We start from the raw sequence: 21479 nt of genomic DNA, 5'->3' as shown, positions 1-21479 counted from the left end.
GTTTTAATTCAAACCACAACCTTTTTCCTAATCTTAACTAGTCGCTTATATTTTGTGGACTCAATTTAACCGTTATATATTTTATATATTTTATTTATATATATATATATATATATATATATATATATATATATATATATATATATATACTAGTACTGTAAGACCCAAGTCTAAAATGATCCTTTAGGTTTGCTCCTTTTTGGAGTTGAAACAAGACAGTGTCTGTAACCATGCTAGCAGGTCTGTGAGGCTGTATTTCTTAGTTTAGCATGTTGGCATGCTGACATTTACTAATAAGCACCAAACACAAAGTGCAGCTGAGGCTAATGGGGACGTCATTAGTTTAGCAGGTATAATTTATTGTGAGTAGGGTTGGGTGACGTTAGCAAAACCTTTCTATATCATCCTTATCTACCAGACGAAATGGCAATACAGATTTCGGTGCTTCATTTTCGTGCCATTTCATGCCTGTGCTGCCCTCTGGTGCTCTGAAACGGATGTTACAGGCAACAGAAGCCTCACTGCACATGACAATAGTTAACATAACACTTGGCAGCAGGTAACATTAGCTAGTAGCTGACTTAAACCAGAAAAAATCCGTAAACCTAAACAGTCTGAAGTGTGGTTGTATTTCCCTCGAAAGGATTCCAACACCGGGACGTGCAACAGTATGCAGCTAAAGACACAGCGTAGCCTAGCTGCACTTTTCAAGACACTACGGCCACTGCCGCAGTCTGAGATGTCAGAGAAACAAAACTGACAGGACTTAATGGTGCATTAAACTGCACCAGGTAAACTCATGTTGTGTTTTAAAAGTATAGTTTTAGCACCAGTATCGGTAAAAACTAGGGCTGTCAATCGATTAAAAAAATTGATCTAATTAATTACATACTCTGTAATTAATTAATCTAAATTAATCGCATACATAATTAACGGTGCCTGAACCGATATTTTTAAGAAAGTAAAAAAAGAAAAGAAAAAAAGGGTACTAAACAACAGTTGGTGACATTAAAGAACGGCTTGTTTATTGCTAAGGCCATATGGTCAAAATTAAATGATTTAATAATAATGTATAACAATAACTTATTTCACTGGTAAATTGCTGTTGAACGACAAAAACAACCACCAGGTGGGAAAAGGACATTTACAATAACTTCAAATGCACCACGAGGCTGTAGTTTACCAGTTTCATTCAACGCACCGTCTGTGTTGTTTTTCCGACGGCTAAAACACAGTCAAACTTTACACCGTTTAGCGTTAGCTGTCAGCATTTTAACCGTTTTTAATCCAGCTACTAGCTAGCGGTAGGCTAACGTTAGCTGCTGTCGAGTAGTGTTAACTAGCGTCACATGCAGCGGTGTTTGTGTTGCCTGTATCGTCTGTTTCAGAGCATCAGAGAGAAGAGCGCAGACATATCAGTGGCACCAGATTTCGGTAGCCAGGGTTAGCAGGAAGAAGATTTTTACAAGTAAATGTTCCAATTAATGATCCAGGCAGCACATTCTCGTCTCCCTCCTTCATTTTACAGTCCAGTGGTGGCTAGAACGGCTGGAATGGATTAATCTGCGTTATTTTTTCTCAGATTAATTAATCGAAATTAACGCGTTATTTTGACTAGTAAAAACCCAAATTATACCCAACCCTAATCGTGAAGAACCAAATTTCATGACAATCCATTCAAAAGCTGTTAAAACATTTCACTCAGAACCACAAATGTAAACCTCATGAAGGCACTAGTTGAAAAGTCAGAGCATCACAAAAGTTAATACAGTTAATCCTGAGGGGAACATGACTCTGTACAAAATTTTATAGCAATCCATCCATTAGTTGTTGAGATATTTCAGACCGATATTGAAATAGTTACAGCCATGCCGCTATAGCATCGTTAAAAATCTTAACACTCTGTCTCAAGAGTGGCGGTTTTATAGCTTTCACTGACTGCCTCTCTGTCTTCAGTCAGTATTGAGAAGGATGCTATTCTGTGTATAGATGACTAACATGCTGTTATCTGTAGAACATAACTGAATGAATCACTCATTCACACATTCTGTGTGTATGTACAGTAAGGCTTGTCTTTTATTCTAACATGGAATACACAGGATGGTGCTGCTGATATTCTTAAAACTATACATGTGTGTTTCGGCAGGTAGTCCATCAAGTATAATGTGTGCAGGATTGTGCTCATCCAGATGTTTATATCTTTCTGTCTCAGTGTTTTCTTTCCATTTTGCTCTCTCCACATCTTTTTCACCTTGCTTTTCCAAGAATGGTGACCAGAAGCGATATTTCTCTGCATAAGGTTGCAGGGGAGAGACAGAGGCAGAGAGAAAGGGAAACGGAGAGATACCCAACTGCATACGCTGAACATAACTGAAGTGTCTCACAAAGTATTTAAAATACGTTAAGAAACCACTCTAATCTTCAATGAAAATACTCGGTCATTGTCAATGGTTGAAATTCAAAGCAGAGGGTTTGGAGTGAGTCATATTTGGGAAGTTGTGACAAATGTGACTTGAGTATGACACACGCTTTGGAAAGAAAGATGCATCCACATCTCAAGCTATTGATGCAGCAGCTGCCATGGCAACAGACCCTTGAATAAAGGCTATGTGGATCATTATGGGGTGACTCACACTCAACACCAGGCCAGTCTCATTACGTAAACTATCTTTAGATTAATACCTGCTCATCAAGCACATGCATACAAATAGTTACACAGTACTGTGTGCACAGTACAGTAGCACACAGACTTCAGACATGCACACAAAAACAATTTTGGTCAGTGTTTGTGCACAGACATTGCATCACTCACTATTCTGCCTGTGTTCATGCACACATGCTGTATATACAAGCACTATTCTGCTCAATAGTTTTCTCGCAGGAATTATTCCGAGCCAATCTTTTTGCATTATGAATTGAGATTAAATATGTAAACAGGATCCCAACCAGGAACTAGGATGATCCAAGCTTTCTAGACAGGCTAGAAAGATAAATTATTGATGCCTTCCTCAGTCGGTTTTAGTGATATTTATGGTACACTTTCCACTTGATAACTGTGCAGTTTTCATTGTGCAGGGTTTCATTAGACCCCCTGCGAGCACACAGAAGTGGCTTTACCCAGATCCCCCTGAGTGACTGTGGTTTGGCTGTTTTTCCACCATGAGACTTCTAACTGGCTTATTTTAGAAAGCCACAGGGTTTCAGGTCAAGCTGGCTGCCTGTTCCTCTGTCAGATATCACAGGAGTCCTCTGCAGAGGGACAGAAGCCAGGGAGGGGCCACCCAGGATTACAGTTTCAATATTTGAGTGTGTGTCTTTGTGTGTTCACAAAGAGGAGTCAGTGTCAGTGTGCTTGTTGCTATGCGTATGAACCAAGGTACACATGTTTGCAAGTACAGATACAGATTCTGCTATTTCAGTTTTGGCCAGTGAAAGACATGGCAGTTTTTATTTCTTGTGTCTCTGAGTACCTGTGGCTCAGTGAAAAATGACAAATGTTCTTATCTCACTTTTTCAGTTGGTCCCTCCGTGTCCCCTCTCTGTCCATTTCTTTTGCCTCCTGATTTTACCTCATCTTGTTTTAAAAGAAAGATATTAATATTGCACCATAAAGTTGGGGGAAACTTAAAATACAGACAAGAAATAATTAGAATGCCCTCTCTGCCTGATAAACACCCAGACATTTCAACACCACACTCTTTGTAAAGCAGGCTTTAATGGTGTCCAACCTATAGCCTGACAGATACTGGATTTTGGATTTTTTAGGCTGGTGATGACACACACACACACACACACACACACACACACACACACACACACACACACACACACCTCTATCTCATTGCTGAAAGCCACAGTAAATCCCTTGAAAATGGGCTCAAATGTAATTGAGAGACACAGCAGTTCAACACACCAGCACACCATGGGCCACACACACACTCACACACACACACACACACACACACACACACACACACACTCACACACATTTTATTTTATAAGGATCTAATAAATGTTCTGACCAAGAAATATAATGAGCAAGACATTTTACATTTGAAAAATAAACTTGGATGCACTGTTTCTTAATTACTTTAAAACACATTTTTGGCATTTCTTTAATGCAACATGCACACAATACGATATATCTGGGATATGCTTATAACAGCAGATATATCAGACTGGCCAATTTATCAGTTTGGTCTTTACTCCAAACCCAAGCCAAGATGGTGATGTCACTTGATTAATTGAATTAACAGTGCACATACAGAACCACAGAAGACATTATGTACATTTCCAAATGCTGTTCTGTGCTCCCCATGGGTAAACTGACCTTATGTGTAAAATTGGAGGAATACTCCTTTTAGCTAGTGGAATTTGGCAGAGGAGAAGCTCTGTACTGTACTAGTAACCTGCTTAAGCTGTTGCTGTCCTGCATGCTTACTGGCAATTGTGGCTAAAGTGCTGCTACATCACTTCTGGAGCTGCTTTATCGCTCAAACTGCAGTTAGTGGGACTCTTGCACTTTTATTAATGATATTTAAATGACTGAACTTAGGCAAGGTCCCAGTAAAGTAATTCTTAAAAAAAACACTAACTTTTTAATTCACTTACCTGCTGTGACCTCATTTGCAGTTAAACTTTGATTTGAATTAAGCTCTTGAGTGTATCTGCCCCACCGGCATGTCCTAATGTTCTTTGTATCAACAACTGCAAATTAAATTAGGTTGCAGCTGGTAAAAAAGTAATCTCAGAGGACGAATAAAATCTGTTTGTTTGCTTTGGTTTGCTTATTGCTTTAAATAAGTGGGTGTTAAAAGTTAAAGTTTGTATTTGAATATGATTTTAAGCACTAGTATTTGCAGGAATGAGCATGATTTGCTTAGTATATACTTTGAGTGTGTCTGCACAAATAACAGTAAACTGGTGTAAGTAAGTCAATTGACTAATTTTCTAAATGTTGTATGAAAAGTGAATTATTGGTGTGAGGCTGTGAGCTGTTCGGTAGCTTCTACAGCCAATGTGAATTTACCAGTTGCTGATAAGCAGTCTCCAGAGTGCTGCACTGTACTCACGTCTTGTGTATTTTTCAGCACTTCCCTTCTTGACCTTTTAATAATAGTCATACATAATATTCTTTGAATTTAGAGGATGCTAATGCAAGAAACCAACTCAAAATAAAAAGACCTGGTTCTTGACTAATGTGCCCCATTTTCTCTCTTGTTCCTCTCTTTTTTTATATTTCCATCCACTTCTGTTTTACTTCATCACTCTTTCCATCCTCTCCTTCTCTTCACTCTTGTCCTGCAGGTTTGGATGAGCTACCTACAGTAGTAGTGACAGAGGTGTGAGGCAGCGAGACCCACACCACCCAACCCCCCTTCAGCCATGCCGCCGCCGGCAGACATTGTTAAGGTGGCCATTGAGTGGCCGGGGGCTTTCCCCAAGCTCATGGAGATAGACCAGGTAGGTGTCTAAACGCAAAGATAAGTAGTTTTATTATCTAAAGTTATTAATATGTATTTAATACTGAATATGGATTTGATCATAAAAAAACACAGATTTTCATGGTGGTGGATTTTTAAGAATACCAGTGGGTTTTTTTTTTTTGCGGAAACTAATGCAATCTCTCGTGTTAAAATCATGAAGTTGATTGCTTGATCAGTGGCTTCAAATATGAATTCACAGAAAAAGGCACTGTGTGTCAGCAATCATTAGTGTCACATGCTAATGAAATAATTAGCCCAAAAAATGCCTACATCATGTGGGGGGAATGACATGTGTACTGTTACGTTGTTTGATTACACATACTGTGTGTGTGTGTCTGTGTGTGTGACTCATGGATGGGCTAATGATTGTACAGGCTGTGTCACCGTGGCAACTGGAGCCCGTCTCAATGAATGAACCACTGAATGAAACATTGAACTACGGAGTACATGTGCTTCTGGGTTTGCCCTCTTTAGCTCTAGTTTGGTCTTTTTTCATGTTTAGGAAGCCACCTCTCCTCCCCTTCTCTGCTTTTCTCTAATTCTCTCCCTGTCATCTTTCTCTTGTCTCTCCTATCTGTTGCCTCCTCCTCCTTATCTTCCTTCGCTTTCTCTCCTGTTCGATTCCCCCTCTCACTCCTCCTCCCTGTCTTTTGTTACAACAGTGAAACTTGCACTGTGCCTCCTCCTCTCTTGTCCTCCACCATCAGCCCCCACCTCTTCTTCCTCCCTCTGCATCTCCTCTGTACAATAGACCCTGCAGCAGCATATGTCTGTCTGACTCATGCGATGGGTAGTGGGCTTCAGCTGCTCATGCTGTCTTAAGACCCAGAGAAAGTGTGTGTGTATGTATGGATGCAAATTTGTGCATGTATTTTTTTTGTTTGTTTATGTGGGTACTCTGCATAAGTGAAATTGTGCGTGGGTGTGTTTGTGTGGCAACATGCATACTTGTGTGTGTGTGTGTATATACTTTTATCAATTTGTATGGGGATTCATATGCTTTTTTTCTGATTTTTGTTTGTGTTTGCTCCTTTGCACTGTGAGTTTAGAAGGTTGTTTAGGTAGTGTGTTTGTGTGTGCACAAATCATTGATTTATTTCTGTATCTCTCCAGATACCTTCAATGCCTTCATAGGCACGAAAGTCTGACATTTGTGTTGGAACGCTGGGGAATTGGTACAAGTGCAGACAATTGTAAAAAGCATTTTTATTGTTCTTGTTTGTCAGAAATGTAATATAAATCAGGGGAAGGACAAGGTGGAAGGGCTGTTGATGTCTGCAGTTAGAAAATACGTTTTGGAAACAGGGAGGATAATTTAAGTGAGACTAAAGGGAAACAAACTGTGATGGCATTTTATACAGTATGGTGTGAAGCAGTATAAAACTAAATAGATCTTAAACCTATGTTAAAAACAATGGTGATGGTATAGAAATATCTGTGTCATGCACAACAAAGTTCTATGACGAAAACATAACTTCTTTAAACCTGCCTTAACTGATTTTTTTGGTAACTCGGGAGCAGCGGTGTGTATGTGTATGTATGTGTGTATATATATATATATATATATATATAGTTAATATTAAAACCATTGGTTTTAGCAGCTTTAATCAATTTTGTGCTCACAGTGTTTTTATGTGAGTGAGTTTTATAAGATTTCATTTTCCTATGCACTTCTCTTCCAGGTGTGCATTGGATTATATAGATTATCTATATAATTCAATGCACACAAAAGAAGTATATTACAAATAAAAAAGGAACATTTTGTGCATGCCACCCTTTAGCATGTATTTTTTATTTGTAATATAATTCTTTTTCATAACTATAGATTGCAAATGTATGACACATTCTTCAGCTGATGAATGAATTGTTCATTTGTTGATATACATTACAGTGCAAACCATAATCATCCATAACAAATAAGTTGTGTTACAACCAGAGTTGAATGTGGTAGTAAATCAGACAGGGACAAAATGTGTAAGAAACCCAAAATAAGAATGAATCCATTTTAATGGCCTCTTAGGGGAAATGTTTGATTACGCACACATAATGACTCTAGAATAGCAGAAAAATTAAAATGTTTAAGAAGTGGAAAAAGATGCAACTAAATAGATCCTTGTGTGTAGTAATGGAAAGAAAGAGAGTGCACTTTTTATCCTCCCAGTTAGAAAGGAGTCAGATAACTGGAGCCCAAGAGCTCACAGACGGTATAGAATCACTAAACATTAGAATTTTTTAAATCATACTGTAGACTACAGCTTAGACTTTCACCCTAATTCCAATACACAAAGGTAAATATTCCTTACTTGATTACAGTCGTACATTTTAGTGGAGCTAAGAGTAAGGGAGATGAAGATGTGGTGGGAGTTCAGACAGGAAAATGTGAGGGAGTAGGGGAAGAGTAGATGGGATAGTGGAGGTGTTGTAAGTCCTGGATGATGAAAGGGTAGGCAAAAGCAAAATGTGTTCAGAGCTCAGAGGTAATATAAAAGGAGCAGATGAAGGCCATTAGAAGAGGAGAGGAGAAAAGAGTTGTGGATAGGATAACTGGGGAAAACATAAACTAATTCAGATTATTTCTAGTGTTAAATGCAACCAAACCCGCCCCAATGATTTATAAACTAAAACAGGCTGTGTATAATGATGTTATTACTTTAAATCTATCTTAAATAAGCTAAATCTCTGTTGAGATGCAAGTCAGATGTATGGTAACATCTCAAAATGAAGAAAACATCACCCACCTGCTTCTAAGGGTAAGTCTAACACTGTAGAACGTAATCAAATACCTGATCAGACAGTAATTATTTAGATCTAAGGTTTGCTGTCAAGGTTTGGTAATACAGAGGCTAAACATCAAATACTCAAAGTACCATGTTTACTTATTGCACGTTATAAAATGTTTTGCACACGTGGTACTATATTATTACCTTTTTATATTATTTAAATAGCCACAAATTTAAATGTATTAGTTTATTAATAATACAACAACTGGAATTATTTGATTGTGTATGAGAGAGGAAATAGCTCCATGCAATGCACCATTTTTTTTTTGTCTTTTAAAATATTCCAAACCTTAGCTATTTCTTTGATGATTGAGCATATTAATAATTTGCTCATAAAAAAAGCTACAGTGGAACTAAGAAATACTGAACATTTGCGGTACAAACCTGGATTATTTAAGTAGTATTCACGTTCTTGCATGTTGCATATTATTGCGTAATTTTGATTCTTTATCAATATTTTATCGTCAGAGGGTACAGGACATACCAATACATTGTTTTTGTTTTTAATTTGTCTAAACATTCTTTTGGCTTAACTTCAGTTCCAGGTAACAAAAAAATGTCCTAAAATTGCTAATTGAAACCCAAGGATACCCTGTAGTAGTACTTTTGGTTTCACTGTAGGTCCTAGAGAGCCTGAGGATGAAAACAGTGGCGAGCAAGCAGATATTTAGTTAAAACATATGTACTTTGCAAGCTCTTGATTTCTCTTATTCTCTCTGTTCAACAACCACTCTCCTGCTCTCTCTCACTATTATCATTCACTCTCCCCCGCTCTGTTTGCTGTTGTTTTCGCTCCATATTATTTAGTTTGCGTACTCCTCACTTTTTGCGTACTCCTCACTCCTCTTCTGTTCACATAAAAGCCCACCCTCTTCTTCTGTCACGTCTCTGCCTTTCTTTCCCTGTCATATACTGTATGCCCATCATCCTGCCACCATTATCTTCGCCCTGTAAATCTTCATCACTATTTTGCAATTTGAAGCAGCCTCTCACAATGCTTTGTACATTGTGACTGTATACAGATGCTCACTAAATTGTGTGTCAATCACATTGTGTGTGTGTGTGTGTGTGTGTGTGTGTGTTTGCGTGCATAGTTTTAACTGTGTGATTTTGTGCACATGCTGTGTTTTATAAAGCTTATATTTGGCACAGTATGAAAAAGAGACCCATCTTTTTAACACTCTCTTGGCTCTAAACATCAAGTGGTTGATAAGACTGGCTGAAGGCTTGTGTTCAGAACTTTTACTTGAGTATAAGTAGCTACAGTATACTTTAGTTTTAAAGTGGGACTCCAGAGATTGAGCATTGCCCCTTGATAAAGTTGGGAGACTCGACAGAATAAAAAAATAATAAAATAAAACAATGTTCTGAATTGGAGCAGCAGAGGCAGACTATCCTGACTTTAAGTCTCAAGTACTGGTCAATATTAAGGATTTCCCATAATGCAACTGAAAGTGCACTGAGGCATTGAGAAGTTTGGCATATTTTATTAAATGGGGGGAAAATAGTTAATTAAAAAAGGCGTCATTATGTTCCACAAAATGAGGTATCAAAAAATGTACCCAAACTCGAGTACATACAGTATTAGCACAGATATGGAAAATGTTTAAACAATAACCAGCCTTACCATAGTTTAATCGATAAAAAGACATAATATACTAGAAACTGAGCATGTGTTTTTTATGTAACTTGTAACTATATATACCAAATAGAGTCGGGCCACATTTTTCTGTCCGAGCCCGGCCCACGTCCGACAGAGCAGTAACCGAACCCGACCCAAGCCCGACAGGCATTAAGATATTTATGTCCGAGCCCGACCCGATCCCGACACAGTTAAAATCAAAACATTTTCTCATACTAATGACACACGTTTTGTTTGTGTGGAAAGCCCGCTTTTATTAAGCAACTGTAGGAAGGCATTTGGAAATGTCAACAGAGCGCCCACGGGGCATTAAGCGCACATTAACACAGGCGCGCACAAGAGGCCCAATCATATAGCCAATTGAAATTAAATTAACATAGGCCTACCAAAAATGGCCCAAGCTAACAGAACAAAATCCAAAAAATTCACACAAGAGGTTCTGTGGACCTAGGTTTCTTATCCATCCATCTTCGTCCGCTTATCCAGTATCAGGTCGCGGGGGTAGCGGCTCCAGCAGGGGACCCCAAACTTCCCTTTCCCGAGCCACATTAACCAGCTCCGACTGGGGGATCCCGAGGCGTTCCCAGGCCAGGTTGGAGATATAATCCCTCCACCTAGTCCTGGGTCTTCCCCGAGGCCTCCTCCCAGCTGGACGTACCTGGAACACCTCCCTAGGGAGGCGCCCAAGGGGCATCCTTACCAGATGCCCGAACCACCTCAACTGGCTCCTTTCGACGCGAAGGAGCAGCAGCTCTACTCCGAGCTCCTCACGGATGACTGTGCTTCTCACCCTATCTCTAAGGGAAACGCCAGCCACCCTCCTGAGGAAACCCATTTCGGCCGCTTGTACCCTGGATCTTGTTCTTTCGGTCATGACCATAGGTCATGAAGGCTAGTCCTAGGTCTCTTAATGAAATTCAAATCAACACGAGTGTCCCCAGCGAAGTAAAATTAACGTGAACACAAAAGCAGCTTATTGAAATGAAAATCACTCTTACCATTGACCAAAGTCCCCCACCAAAAATGGCCCAAGCTAAGTTACATAATAAGCTGTTTTAAATTTAAAATGTTCAATGCTTATCGCGCGGATGTGACCGAGCCCGACCCGAACATCATTTCTAAATATCTGTCCGAACCAGGCCCGGCCCGTCAGACTCAGGTCGGGCTCGGGTCGGGTATCCATCCTCTAATATCAAATCATTACAATGGAGTAAAAAGTACAGTATTTCCTAATATAGTATAGAGTAGCCAAGAAAATGAACAGTACCTCTAACTTATTGTAGAACAGTACTTGAATAAAGCTACTTGGTTACTTTCCACCACAATATTACAGCTGCTCATCTGGAAGCAGTTTCACATACAATAATACTGAATGAAATGGTGCAACAGACATAGTCAGTGATCCCACATCAGCAGTTGGACAGTTAAATACAGGCTCCTGAAGAACAGCCTTTCATTGTGCCAGTCCTGTAATGTAAAATAATTGCAGCTCACTCAGAGTTGACTACTGTTTTAGGAACCTGGACTGTGGACTAAATGTAGTTTTGCCTTTCTCCACAGAAAAAGCCTCTCTCCGCCATCATTAAAGAAGTGTGTGAAGGGTAAGTCTGCATTGGCTTTTTTGAAGTGTGTCTGCATGCTTTCGGATTTGAAAATAATTCTCCTACGGCTTCTTGCAAAAGCCTTCTTTCTCAGTCTCCATACTTAAATCATAATAGCTGTATTTTACACAAGATGTTTTAGTACCACTTATGCAATGTTTTTTTTCCTCTTTCCATCCAATGGCTTTTAGGTGGTCCTTGGGGAACCATGAAAACTTTGCTCTACAGATTGCTGATGCCACAAATTTCTACATCACAGAAAAGGTTTGGTTATTTGTTTTGTTTTTTAACTTCCAGGCAGCAGCAGTTTCCAAGGTACAAATGTGCCTCAAGTGCTCACTAACGTCTTCTTTTATCTTGGTAAATCTCCACAGAATCGCAATGACATTAAGAACGGATCAATCCTGCGCTTGACCAGTTCTCCTGTAAGTTTTATTTCTTTGCAAACACTACTGTTCCTAAACACACTGATCATTGTGGATGCACAGAGAGAAAAAATTTGATTATACCAAGGTATTTTTTTATTGATTATTTTCCATCCTCCTCACCTCTTTCCACTCTAGTACCAGACTGCAGCCCAGCTTCATGAACGGATCCAGTCGTCCAGCATGGATGCCAAGCTGGAGTCTCTGAAGGACCTGGCCAATGCGTCAAGGGACATCACTTTCGCCCAAGAGTTCATCAACCTAGATGGCATCTCCCTGCTCACTCAGATGGTGGAGAGTGGGACTGAGTAAGTCAATTGTCCGTCCATCTCTTTTGTTGTTTTGGATTTCCTCCATCGCTGCAGTATTTTCCTCCCCTCAAACAACCTTTCATTCCTTTTTGTGTGATGAATTTTATATGAATATTATATGGATAATAGGGAACCGTAGTAGATTGGAAGTATATAGATTCCCTGTGGTTAATATACTCAGCTCAAGGTGTTTGATTTAACCTGATTTAAGTCGATTGTGGGTTTGAGCAATGAATGTCTAGCTCTTAGTTATCAGGTGGAGTTTTTAGAGTATCTGAGTTCAGTTTTAGAAGTTGCACTGTGCAGTCTGATTATTTAAGTTTAACGCAGCTGACTGACCTGCTCTCAGTTCAGTAACACTCCTCAAATCATCGTATTAAGCTGGATTTATGGTTTGGCATCAGGGGTTACAGCTGGCCCACTGCAGATGCCTTTGGTTTGGGAGTTGATTGTAGTTCAGCATACTTTAGGGCACCACAGCAACAATGTGTCATTATCAGGCCATGTTCCTGAAGTAATTTTGTTTCCATTCTTACATTCACCTTGTGACTTGGAAACTTTTGTTGTGTCTCGCGAATGAAAAGAAAATTGCTGCCGTGCAATCACTGATAGCGAAGGTAATCTGCTCTTTCACTACCTTGGAAATACATATCTTTGTTAAATATAAAAAATGTCTTTCATGCTGAACAGGAGAAAATTACTGAGCATTTCTTCAACTTGCTTGATTTTGTCTTCCCTATCAACAATATCTACCGATATTAGAAAGTTATAGGATAAAAACACAAGGAGCCTGACCTGACCAATCACAATTCCTTCTGTCTGTAATATCTCTGTGGTTAGAATCTCTGAGGACGTCTACTTTGGCTACATCCAGTTGAGCCTGCGACATAGCTAAAGAGGCTATCTGCACAGAATCCACAGCTAGGCCGTAGTCCCGTAACACACTCTAAAGGTCTTATCCAAAAGCTGAGAAGAGAAGAACATGCCCAGGGGCTCCTGTTTGCCTTTTTTTTACCATGATAATGATATTACACACAACTGAGATAAGAGCTCTGCGCTGGTTTCTTACTGTTCAGCACATCCGAAAACTCACTGTGTGTGTGTGTGTGTGTGTGTGTGTGTGTGTGTGTGGCCCTGGAGACCGTCTCAACTGAAGGTTGAAAGCGTGGACATTTTTCGCTGAGGTGGAATTTCTCAGCCGTGATGCCAGTGGGAAGTGTGTGTGTGCGTGCCGGTAGCATACTGTGTGAGTGCAAGGCTCCGGCCAGAGTTAAAAAACCCAGAGGAAAGTTGCTGTAGGAGTGCTAACCCATGCACACAAGCAGACATACGGTGCAAACTGGCAGGGAGGGCAGCAGCAGCCAGCCGTCTGGGAAGCTCTTGTTTTCTGCCTCATGCAACTCTCATTATTCATCCCTTTTTAGCGAGCGAGAGAAAAGACAGATTGAAGAATTGTTTGCTTGCGTAAGGAGTTGGCTCCACGTACACACTTATGTTGTAAATGTACACTCACCCAAGGTCAAATATGCTCTTACTAAAGGCACAGTAAGACACTAGCACACACTGATGGACACTTACAGGGAACTCTGCAAAGCATTTCAAACATTATTTGTGCTGGATAGGATTCCTAAATTGAACAAACCTTTCTTACACTAAATGATTTCTCCTTTCCTGCTCTGGATTGTTTTGTACATAAAGGGTCAAATTCCAGTTAGATATTTAATGTCTTCTCTTCAACAGAAACCACTTACAATAATGATCTCCTATTTCAGGGTATGAGAGAGCAGCGCTTCCAGCATTACGCTCACTTTAACTTTTTGACAGGAAATCATTGAAGCCTCTTCTCCTTTTTTTGCATATAATGTTCAAATTAGCAAATATTTGACCCTTGTTTGATCTCACTGCTAGGAGCCATCACAGCAGCACTGATGTTGACTCCACTCTGCTTCTGGCTCTTTCATTAAATATGTTTTTATGTAGATTACCATCACATTAGTTATTCAGAGAGAGAGAGAGAGAGAGAGAGAGAGAGAGAGAGAGAGAGAGAGAGAGAGAGAGAGAGAGAGAGAGAGAGAGAGAGAGAGAGAGAGAGAGAGAGAGAGAGAGACTCTGCTGCTTTTCCATCTCAACAGAAGGAGCTTATGATACACAGCCACACAGATAGGTATCAGTGTCTGACACACACACAAAACACACACACTCATTAGTATGCCTGCCAACTAACTTGGTGAACTGTAATTATTCAAGAGGCTCAGTGCTGGAGATTCTCGAGGGCAGAGCGGTGCTGTGATCTAATGCGTCTGCCAGAAATGTTGTACTGGATTCAGACTGCTGCTGTTACCAACACAAGCACCACAAGTGAAAGGCAGATATCGCCCTCTACTGACTAAAACATGGAACCTCTAATGTGGTTTGACTCAGTTGGTGTTCAGAATGTGCAGTGCAACTTAAGCCAGCTTATTATTAAGAGGTGTTGTTACTTTCAAAAAGATGGGAAGAGAGACTTTAGTTACCTCTAGGGATATATATCCAAGCAGGCAGTTTTGGTTGTATTTGCACAGGTTTTGAGATGTCTGTCTCTGAGAGGTCTATTGCCAGCCCAATACAATGGAGGTGAATGCACAAAAATCACATTTAGAATATTGAGCAGAAGTTTCAAGAAACGGTGTCCTTGCTACTGGCCGTTAAGTGTTTTTTTTATTGGAACTACGTCCTACTGAAGAAATATTCCCAACGACAATGATAGTGTTGTTTGATCATTTCTGTGCATTGTCATCTCTACCCAAGCTTGCTGTGTGTTTCTGCTTGGCATGCTTTTATTGTCTTAGTAGGATTACTGGTAAAAATGTATTCACTGTAGGTCAGTGTATGAAAGTTTATGTTGAATGAAATATATCATTTAATTTCAGTTTGCTTGTGTCTGATTTTATACAATAATATATCATTTTTATGTTGTGTAATAGATTGGACTTGCTTGGAGTCTGGTCTCTTCTTTCAGTGACATTAACTTGACACCAGATTGTGATGTGTGTTGTTCCCTGCTCTGTGCTGGTTTGTTTCCAACCTTTGACACCAAAGTTTCTTAAATCTTTGCAGACGCTATCAGAAACTACAGAAGATAATGAAGCCCTGGTAAGCCCCTCCCCTTTCCCCCCGGCCGGGTAACATCATTGGCTCTGTGCTCTTCCTAACCTGCTGGCTGAGTCTGCATGATTAAGACTCTAGCCCCAGTGACTTATGGGAAGTTATATACATGTACATTGCCACTTTCAGGCTTCCATTTAGAAATCGGTGGGGCACTTTCATTTTTTGCATGTGGTTTTGGGCAACTACAACTTCCTAATTCTTAAACACAGACTGAAAGCCAAGATTTAATTCTAAAAACCCAATGAAATAAGACATTTATTAAAACCAATTGCTGTTTTCTATTATGGTTTAGTGCAGCAACATGTATTATTAGTTCTACTACAAGTCTCCCTGAATTAATCTTGGTGTTCTTAAATAGTGCTGCTTAGGGTAAGGGGATAGTCTGTCTGTGGGCTCACTGTGAGGGTGTTATTCAGCTTCTTTTATTACTTTCTCTTGAACATTATTAGCCAATAGCCTCTTTCGCCACATGAACATCATCCATCCATCAACAAGATTTTCTTTACTCTATCTAATCTATCCTCTAATGTCTACGATTTCATGTAGCATACAGTATGTCATAAAAAATGCCCAGTACCATCTGCAAAAGTATTTTCGTCCTGTGGGTTACTAATTGCCCATTTAACTGTTCACTAATCACCTACCATGCAGCAACACTGACCCATGATGCTCTCTGTTGATCCAGTGTAGGAATATTTGTGTCCTGAAAGCCTGTTTCTTCAATTTCTTTTTCTTTCAATTTGTTTTCCTTTGCTGAATTTCATGGTTTTTAAGCTCTGCAAACTGACTACAGAATTAAAATTATTGCTTTCTCAGTAAAAGTTTGGATTTAAGATTTATGCACCATAGGTTTTGTATATTTTGATATCACCTTGACACAATGCAAGTACAACGGTATATCATAAATGGTGCAAAAAGGATGAACCAACTAAAGCTTGCTGGGTGGTTCTGCAATACCAATCTTAAGCAGTAGAGATCACTATTGTAAAATCTATTGGTGAAGCCATAAAGCATCTGAAGGTCTACTATAAGTTATAAGCAAGTTAGAACTTCTATATCTGATGATGATTTCTACATTTCTCATTAAAGTGCTCATATTATGCTCATTTTCAGGTTCATAATTGTATTTAGAGGTTCTATCAGAATAGGTTTACATAGTTTAATTTTCAAAAAACACCATATTTTTTTGTACTGCACATTGCTGCAGCTCCTCTTTTTCATCCTGTGTGTTGAGCTCTCTGTTTTAGCTACAGTGCATCGCACTTCTGTTCCGTCTTTGTTGGGAGTCGCACATGCACAGTAGCTAGTAAGGACTATGACCCAGTCAGAAGCAGAGTATGAGGGCGTGCCACGCTAGCAGCTAGGCGAGCATCATAACATGTTTCAAAGTGGCGCACGTTCGTCACGGAAGTAAAGGCTGGACTACAATAGAGCAGTTTGGGGCAGTTTGTGAACAGTGTTTTCTGTTGGAGATGGTAAGTCCCTTTGGGGTGGACTTTGGGCTTTTTCACTTTGTAAACCTATAACATGCACAAAAAAAGATATATAACACAATAAAGGAAAGGGAAAAAGCCAAAAAGCATAATATGAGCACTTTAAGTACTTCCAGCAGTAATATTTCTTGGATATAACAGCTGTTTAATGCGTTCCCTGCTTTGGCCTCCTGTGACTCTTGCAGAGTGATTTATTCCTCCTGATATTTGTGTAACTGCATGACTTCACTCTATTATGTAGCTTTCTGGTCCTGATTGAACACCGCTCTGTGCTGCCCGGCTCCTGCTGGCCTTCTGACGGCCCCTGCTGTTTCTTGAAGGCCAGTCTGTCTGCATTGCATCGCAAAACCTCTTTCCCATTTTTTCCCTCTCTCAGTTTTTTTTCAGCAAGCCTGGTTGAAGCATTGATCTTATGTTCTTATGTTCCTCTGTCCCCTCTCCTCCTCCTCTCCGCCACCTCTCTCTGTCTCTGTGTCTCTGCTGACCGCTCATTCCTCGTTATGTTCCAAGCCATCTGGGCTTTGCAGCTATGCACTGCTCCAAGCCATCTGCTGGAGAGAAGTTTCCTATGGTCTATGTGTGTCTCTGTGTGTGTGTTGCCCTGTAGTTTTGGCGACCTGCTGTCCTTCACTCTGACGGCCTTTGTGGAGCTGATGGACCACGGCATTGTCTCCTGGGACACTTTCTCTGTGGCCTTCATCAAGAAGGTCAGCCAAGAAAATGTCCCATTTAACAGGGCAGGGATTTAAGGGGGACTATTACATTTATAATCCTGCTGTTATACTGTATATTTGTTGGAAAAGTTTAGATTTCACAGTCACATAATATCCGTGAGGGCCTCTGAGATAAATACATGGCTGTAAGTTTAGTATTTTCTCCTGATACAGTCATTAAGCCAACCAGCGGCTGTTCTTAATGTTTCAAAATAGTTTAGTGATGATCCTAGTGAAATAAAAGCTACTAAATAATATCCAGGTCACTTTTTTGCAAACAGATATTTACCTAATTAATTTCTACTGTATATGGAACGTGACAACAACTAAGTAAAAGCAGTTTTGTTTTAAATTTATATTCCCAGGTGCCAAAAGGAAGGTTTTTTTTTAGATGTTCTCCATTACTTTTTATTGATCTCTTTAAAGCATTACATCTTATAAATTATTTAGCGTTTTTTTGCAGATTCTTTATCTCCCCTGCTCTGTTCTTCCTGCAGATCGCCAGCTACGTGAACAAGTCAGCCATGGACACAGCAGTGCTGCAGCGGTCCCTGGCCATCCTGGAATCCATGGTGCTCAACAGTCAGGATCTTTACCACAAGGTGGCGCAAGAGATCACCATTGGGCAGCTCATCCCACATCTTCAAGGGTAAGTGGATCAGTAGGCTGTATGTATGAAGACTAAATTGGTTGATTTCATTTTTTAAGCTATAAATGACACAGTGATAAATTCAATTGCATTTCAAACAACCTGGGTAGGCAATAATGAACTACTTACGGTATACGTATAGTTAATATTCTTGTGTGTGCGCTATTTTTGTAATTCCAGGACTGATCAAGACATTCAGACATACACTATTGCTGTCATCAATGCTCTCTTCCTCAAAGCTCCTGAGGAGAAGAGACAGGTGAGGCTGCAGTGTGCACACACGGCACTTACTGCATATACTGTACTGTACATCATTTCCATGGTGGAGTGAGCTTTAAATGGTGCATTCACATGTGAATCCACCAGCGTTTTTGTACTGTAACAGTGTACTTTTTGTTTATTTTTGTGTCATGTGTTTATTATCCGTTTCCAGTTTAGCGTAACCGTAAAATCTAGTACAACAGTATTGATTTAAGCAAGTGTAAAAGCCCAACAAACCCACTCATTCCCCTTCTCTCCATTCCTCTCTGCAGAAGTGACATATTTTCTCAACCATGCTCTCATTTCTCCACTCATCTCTCTCCTTCACTCTCTCATCACGCTTTGCCCTGTAGCTAATCACATGATCCCTTGAATCAGCACCATAGAGTCCAGCGATGTGCTTTGACATTAATAATGAATTATGCTAACCCACAGCTTTTCTCCTATGCAGCATGCAAAGACTGCATACAGATTGTAGCACACTTGTGATGTTGCCGTGCTTCTTTTTTTTTTGCGTGGCCGAGGTCAAAAGTGCAAATTTTGTCAATTTGACGAGGGTCTGCTCAAATCAGATTCATGCGGTTGGTTGGCAGCCATTTTTAAGCCACCTAATTGTGTTGTTTTAGGTGATGAGCGAACAATGTCTCCTTTTGCTCAGGTTCAGGCATGTGTGGTAATATACGTTTATAGCAGACAGTTTCATTTCTGCAGAGAGACACTTTTATGATGTGATGTTATGGTGCAGTACCTGATCATCATTTCATGTTCTTTTATACGCAGATCGATCACAAATGACACATTTAAAACATGCAAGGGCCTAATGACACTATTGGTTCTCACTTTGTGTGTGTATTCAAGTGCGTGTGTGCGTATGTGTGTGCGTGCGTGCGTGCGTGTGGGGTAAGGGCTCAACAATCAGTAAAGCTATTATTATGATCCCCCAGCCTCCCACTGTTCTGCTGACTCCATTGCCTCTCCCCTCTCCTCCTCCACAAGCTGCACCACTGACAGAAAATGATTTTTTTTTTTAACCTCTCAGACTGTCTTTTTCCACATCACTCACTCACTCTCTCTGTCTCTGACTTTTTCCTCACTGCACACGATATGGTAGTTTGATGAGCACATTGTGGACATCCTAAATAGACCCCTGACAGTAAGTGCACCCTTGATTAGCACACTTTGTAGTATGCACCGTAGAAGGCATTGGTTAGGGCATTTAGTATTCCGTTTTAAGATTAAGTTCTTCTTTGGGATGGCTTTCTTATTTTCTATGGCCGGTCAGTTTTTGTTTATTTTGCCCGCATTCATATCTCATTTCAACATAGAAACCCTAAAAATAAAAAAATGTTGTTTGTATATTGTTGTGTCTTATCTTCTCACTCTCTCTCTGTCTCTCTCTGCTCTTTCAAATACTGTCTTTTTATCTCTTTTTCTCCCTCCTTTTCTTTCTCCCTCTATAGGAGATGGCCCATATTCTTGCCCAGAAACAGCTGCGCTCCATCATTCTCAGTGTAAGTCTAACCATGCCCTTCTCCTCTTTACCTCTCCAGTGTATCCCTCTCTGTGTTTCCTTCTCTGCCTGTCTTTATCTCTGTTTGGCTTCATGCCTCTGCACCAGTGTGATATCAGAAAGGATAATGCCACTTGCCACTTTTGCCTCTGTCTAACGTCGCTGGTTATCATCTATTGTACTTCCTGTCTCACACCTGTTCCCTTTTCTCTCTTTCATCCTCTGCCTTGTGTTTAATCTCATTTCCCCCCTCTCCTGCTCCCTCATCTGACTTGTTCTTTCTAATCCTCATGATTCACTCCCAAATCCTCTTATTCTCCTTTGTTATCTCATACTTTCTTCCTCCAAAATCCATGTCTTGTCTTTCTGACCCCAAAACCCGTTCTCTCACCTTCGCCTTTCCTTTGCACATCTAACATCTCTGCTCCCCTCTCTGTCTTACTCTCCCCTGCTCATCTATCTCCCCCTCCTTCCTTGTCCTCCTCTGTTTTTCCTCCACGCCATGTAGAACGTGATCCGGAGCCCCACACCCATCAACGATGAGATGGCCCACCAGCTGTACGTCCTGCAGGTGCTCACCTTTAACCTGCTGGAGGACCGCATGATGACCAAGATGGATCCCCAAGACCAGGTGGGGGACTGTGAATGACGCAGATTGGAATGGGTGACAAATGGATCTGTTATTGTCAACAAATCCTATTAACCAACCAATACTTTAGTCAGTCTGTCTCTCAATACTTTTCCACCTCTCCGGCCAATCTGATGCTATCAGCCCTGCATTCATTTGTTGCTGCTCAATATTTTAATCTTTAAAAACGGGTCACAAAAATATAGTTTTATTTCTTCTTTTTTTATGAAAAGGCTGATTAATTTCCTAAAACAGCTGGGCACTGGCGTTTTTTTGCAAACGTCACTCAAACAGGAGGAAATGGTGTATTTGTTGGGGACTATTTTTAGCTGCGTGTTGATACACATTTTGTGCTTTTGTGAGAATTTTTGACAGCAAGACAGAGTATGTGGGATTGACTCAAAATAACCTGCAGTGCCCATGTTCATCATAATGAAGGAACATGTCACCCAGTGCAACGGTGTGGCTTTTGGACAACAATGGAGCTCTATGGCACAGAGGAATAAGATACATCAGGCTTTTGCTGCACCAACAATTCTTTTTAGTAGGATTTGGTTTTGGTGTTTTTATGGGATTTGTTGACGGTAAGAAAAATACAGAATATCACTAGAATTGTCTCAATAAATGAGACATTATCAAGACAAAATAGTAAGCAGTCAGAACATGCATGTCTAATTGTAGCCTATATTGCACAAGCAACTCAAGAAAACCTTTTCAGGAAAAAATAGACAGTTTCAGCCTGACCTGGCTATTTTAGGTTGGCCAAGTAATAAAAACAGTGGAGAGACATGGCTGTTGGCCAGATTGCCTTGGGCACTGCAAGACCCCAGACA

The 21479-nt window shown here is 40.2% G+C and overlaps 1 protein-coding gene across 5 annotated transcripts in view; it reads left to right on the top strand.

The window, feature by feature from the left end:
• elmo1 (engulfment and cell motility 1 (ced-12 homolog, C. elegans)) overlaps positions 1–21479 on the top strand; it is a 104457-nt gene that overhangs the window by 35051 nt on the left and 47927 nt on the right. For 2 of the 5 annotated variants that reach the window (XM_031323288.2, XM_031323287.2), the window contains exons 2-13: positions 5308–5463; positions 11469–11509; positions 11701–11773; positions 11884–11934; positions 12073–12242; positions 15342–15377; positions 17493–17592; positions 18096–18247; positions 18428–18506; positions 19620–19661; positions 19969–20019; positions 20527–20649. In XM_031323288.2, coding sequence (XP_031179148.1) covers positions 5386–5463; positions 11469–11509; positions 11701–11773; positions 11884–11934; positions 12073–12242; positions 15342–15377; positions 17493–17592; positions 18096–18247; positions 18428–18506; positions 19620–19661; positions 19969–20019; positions 20527–20649 — 996 coding nt within the window. In that variant the 5' untranslated portion in view covers positions 5308–5385. The remainder of the gene's footprint in view (positions 1–5307; positions 5464–11468; positions 11510–11700; positions 11774–11883; positions 11935–12072; positions 12243–15341; positions 15378–17492; positions 17593–18095; positions 18248–18427; positions 18507–19619; positions 19662–19968; positions 20020–20526; positions 20650–21479) is intronic. The other 3 variants (XM_035993318.1, XM_035993319.1, XM_035993320.1) reach the window with 3 other exon arrangements.

Source organism: Sander lucioperca, chromosome 16 (genome assembly GCF_008315115.2).
Source record: "Sander lucioperca isolate FBNREF2018 chromosome 16, SLUC_FBN_1.2, whole genome shotgun sequence".
NCBI lineage: Eukaryota > Metazoa > Chordata > Actinopteri > Perciformes > Percidae > Sander > Sander lucioperca.
This window is presented reverse-complemented; position numbering and strand designations above follow the sequence as displayed.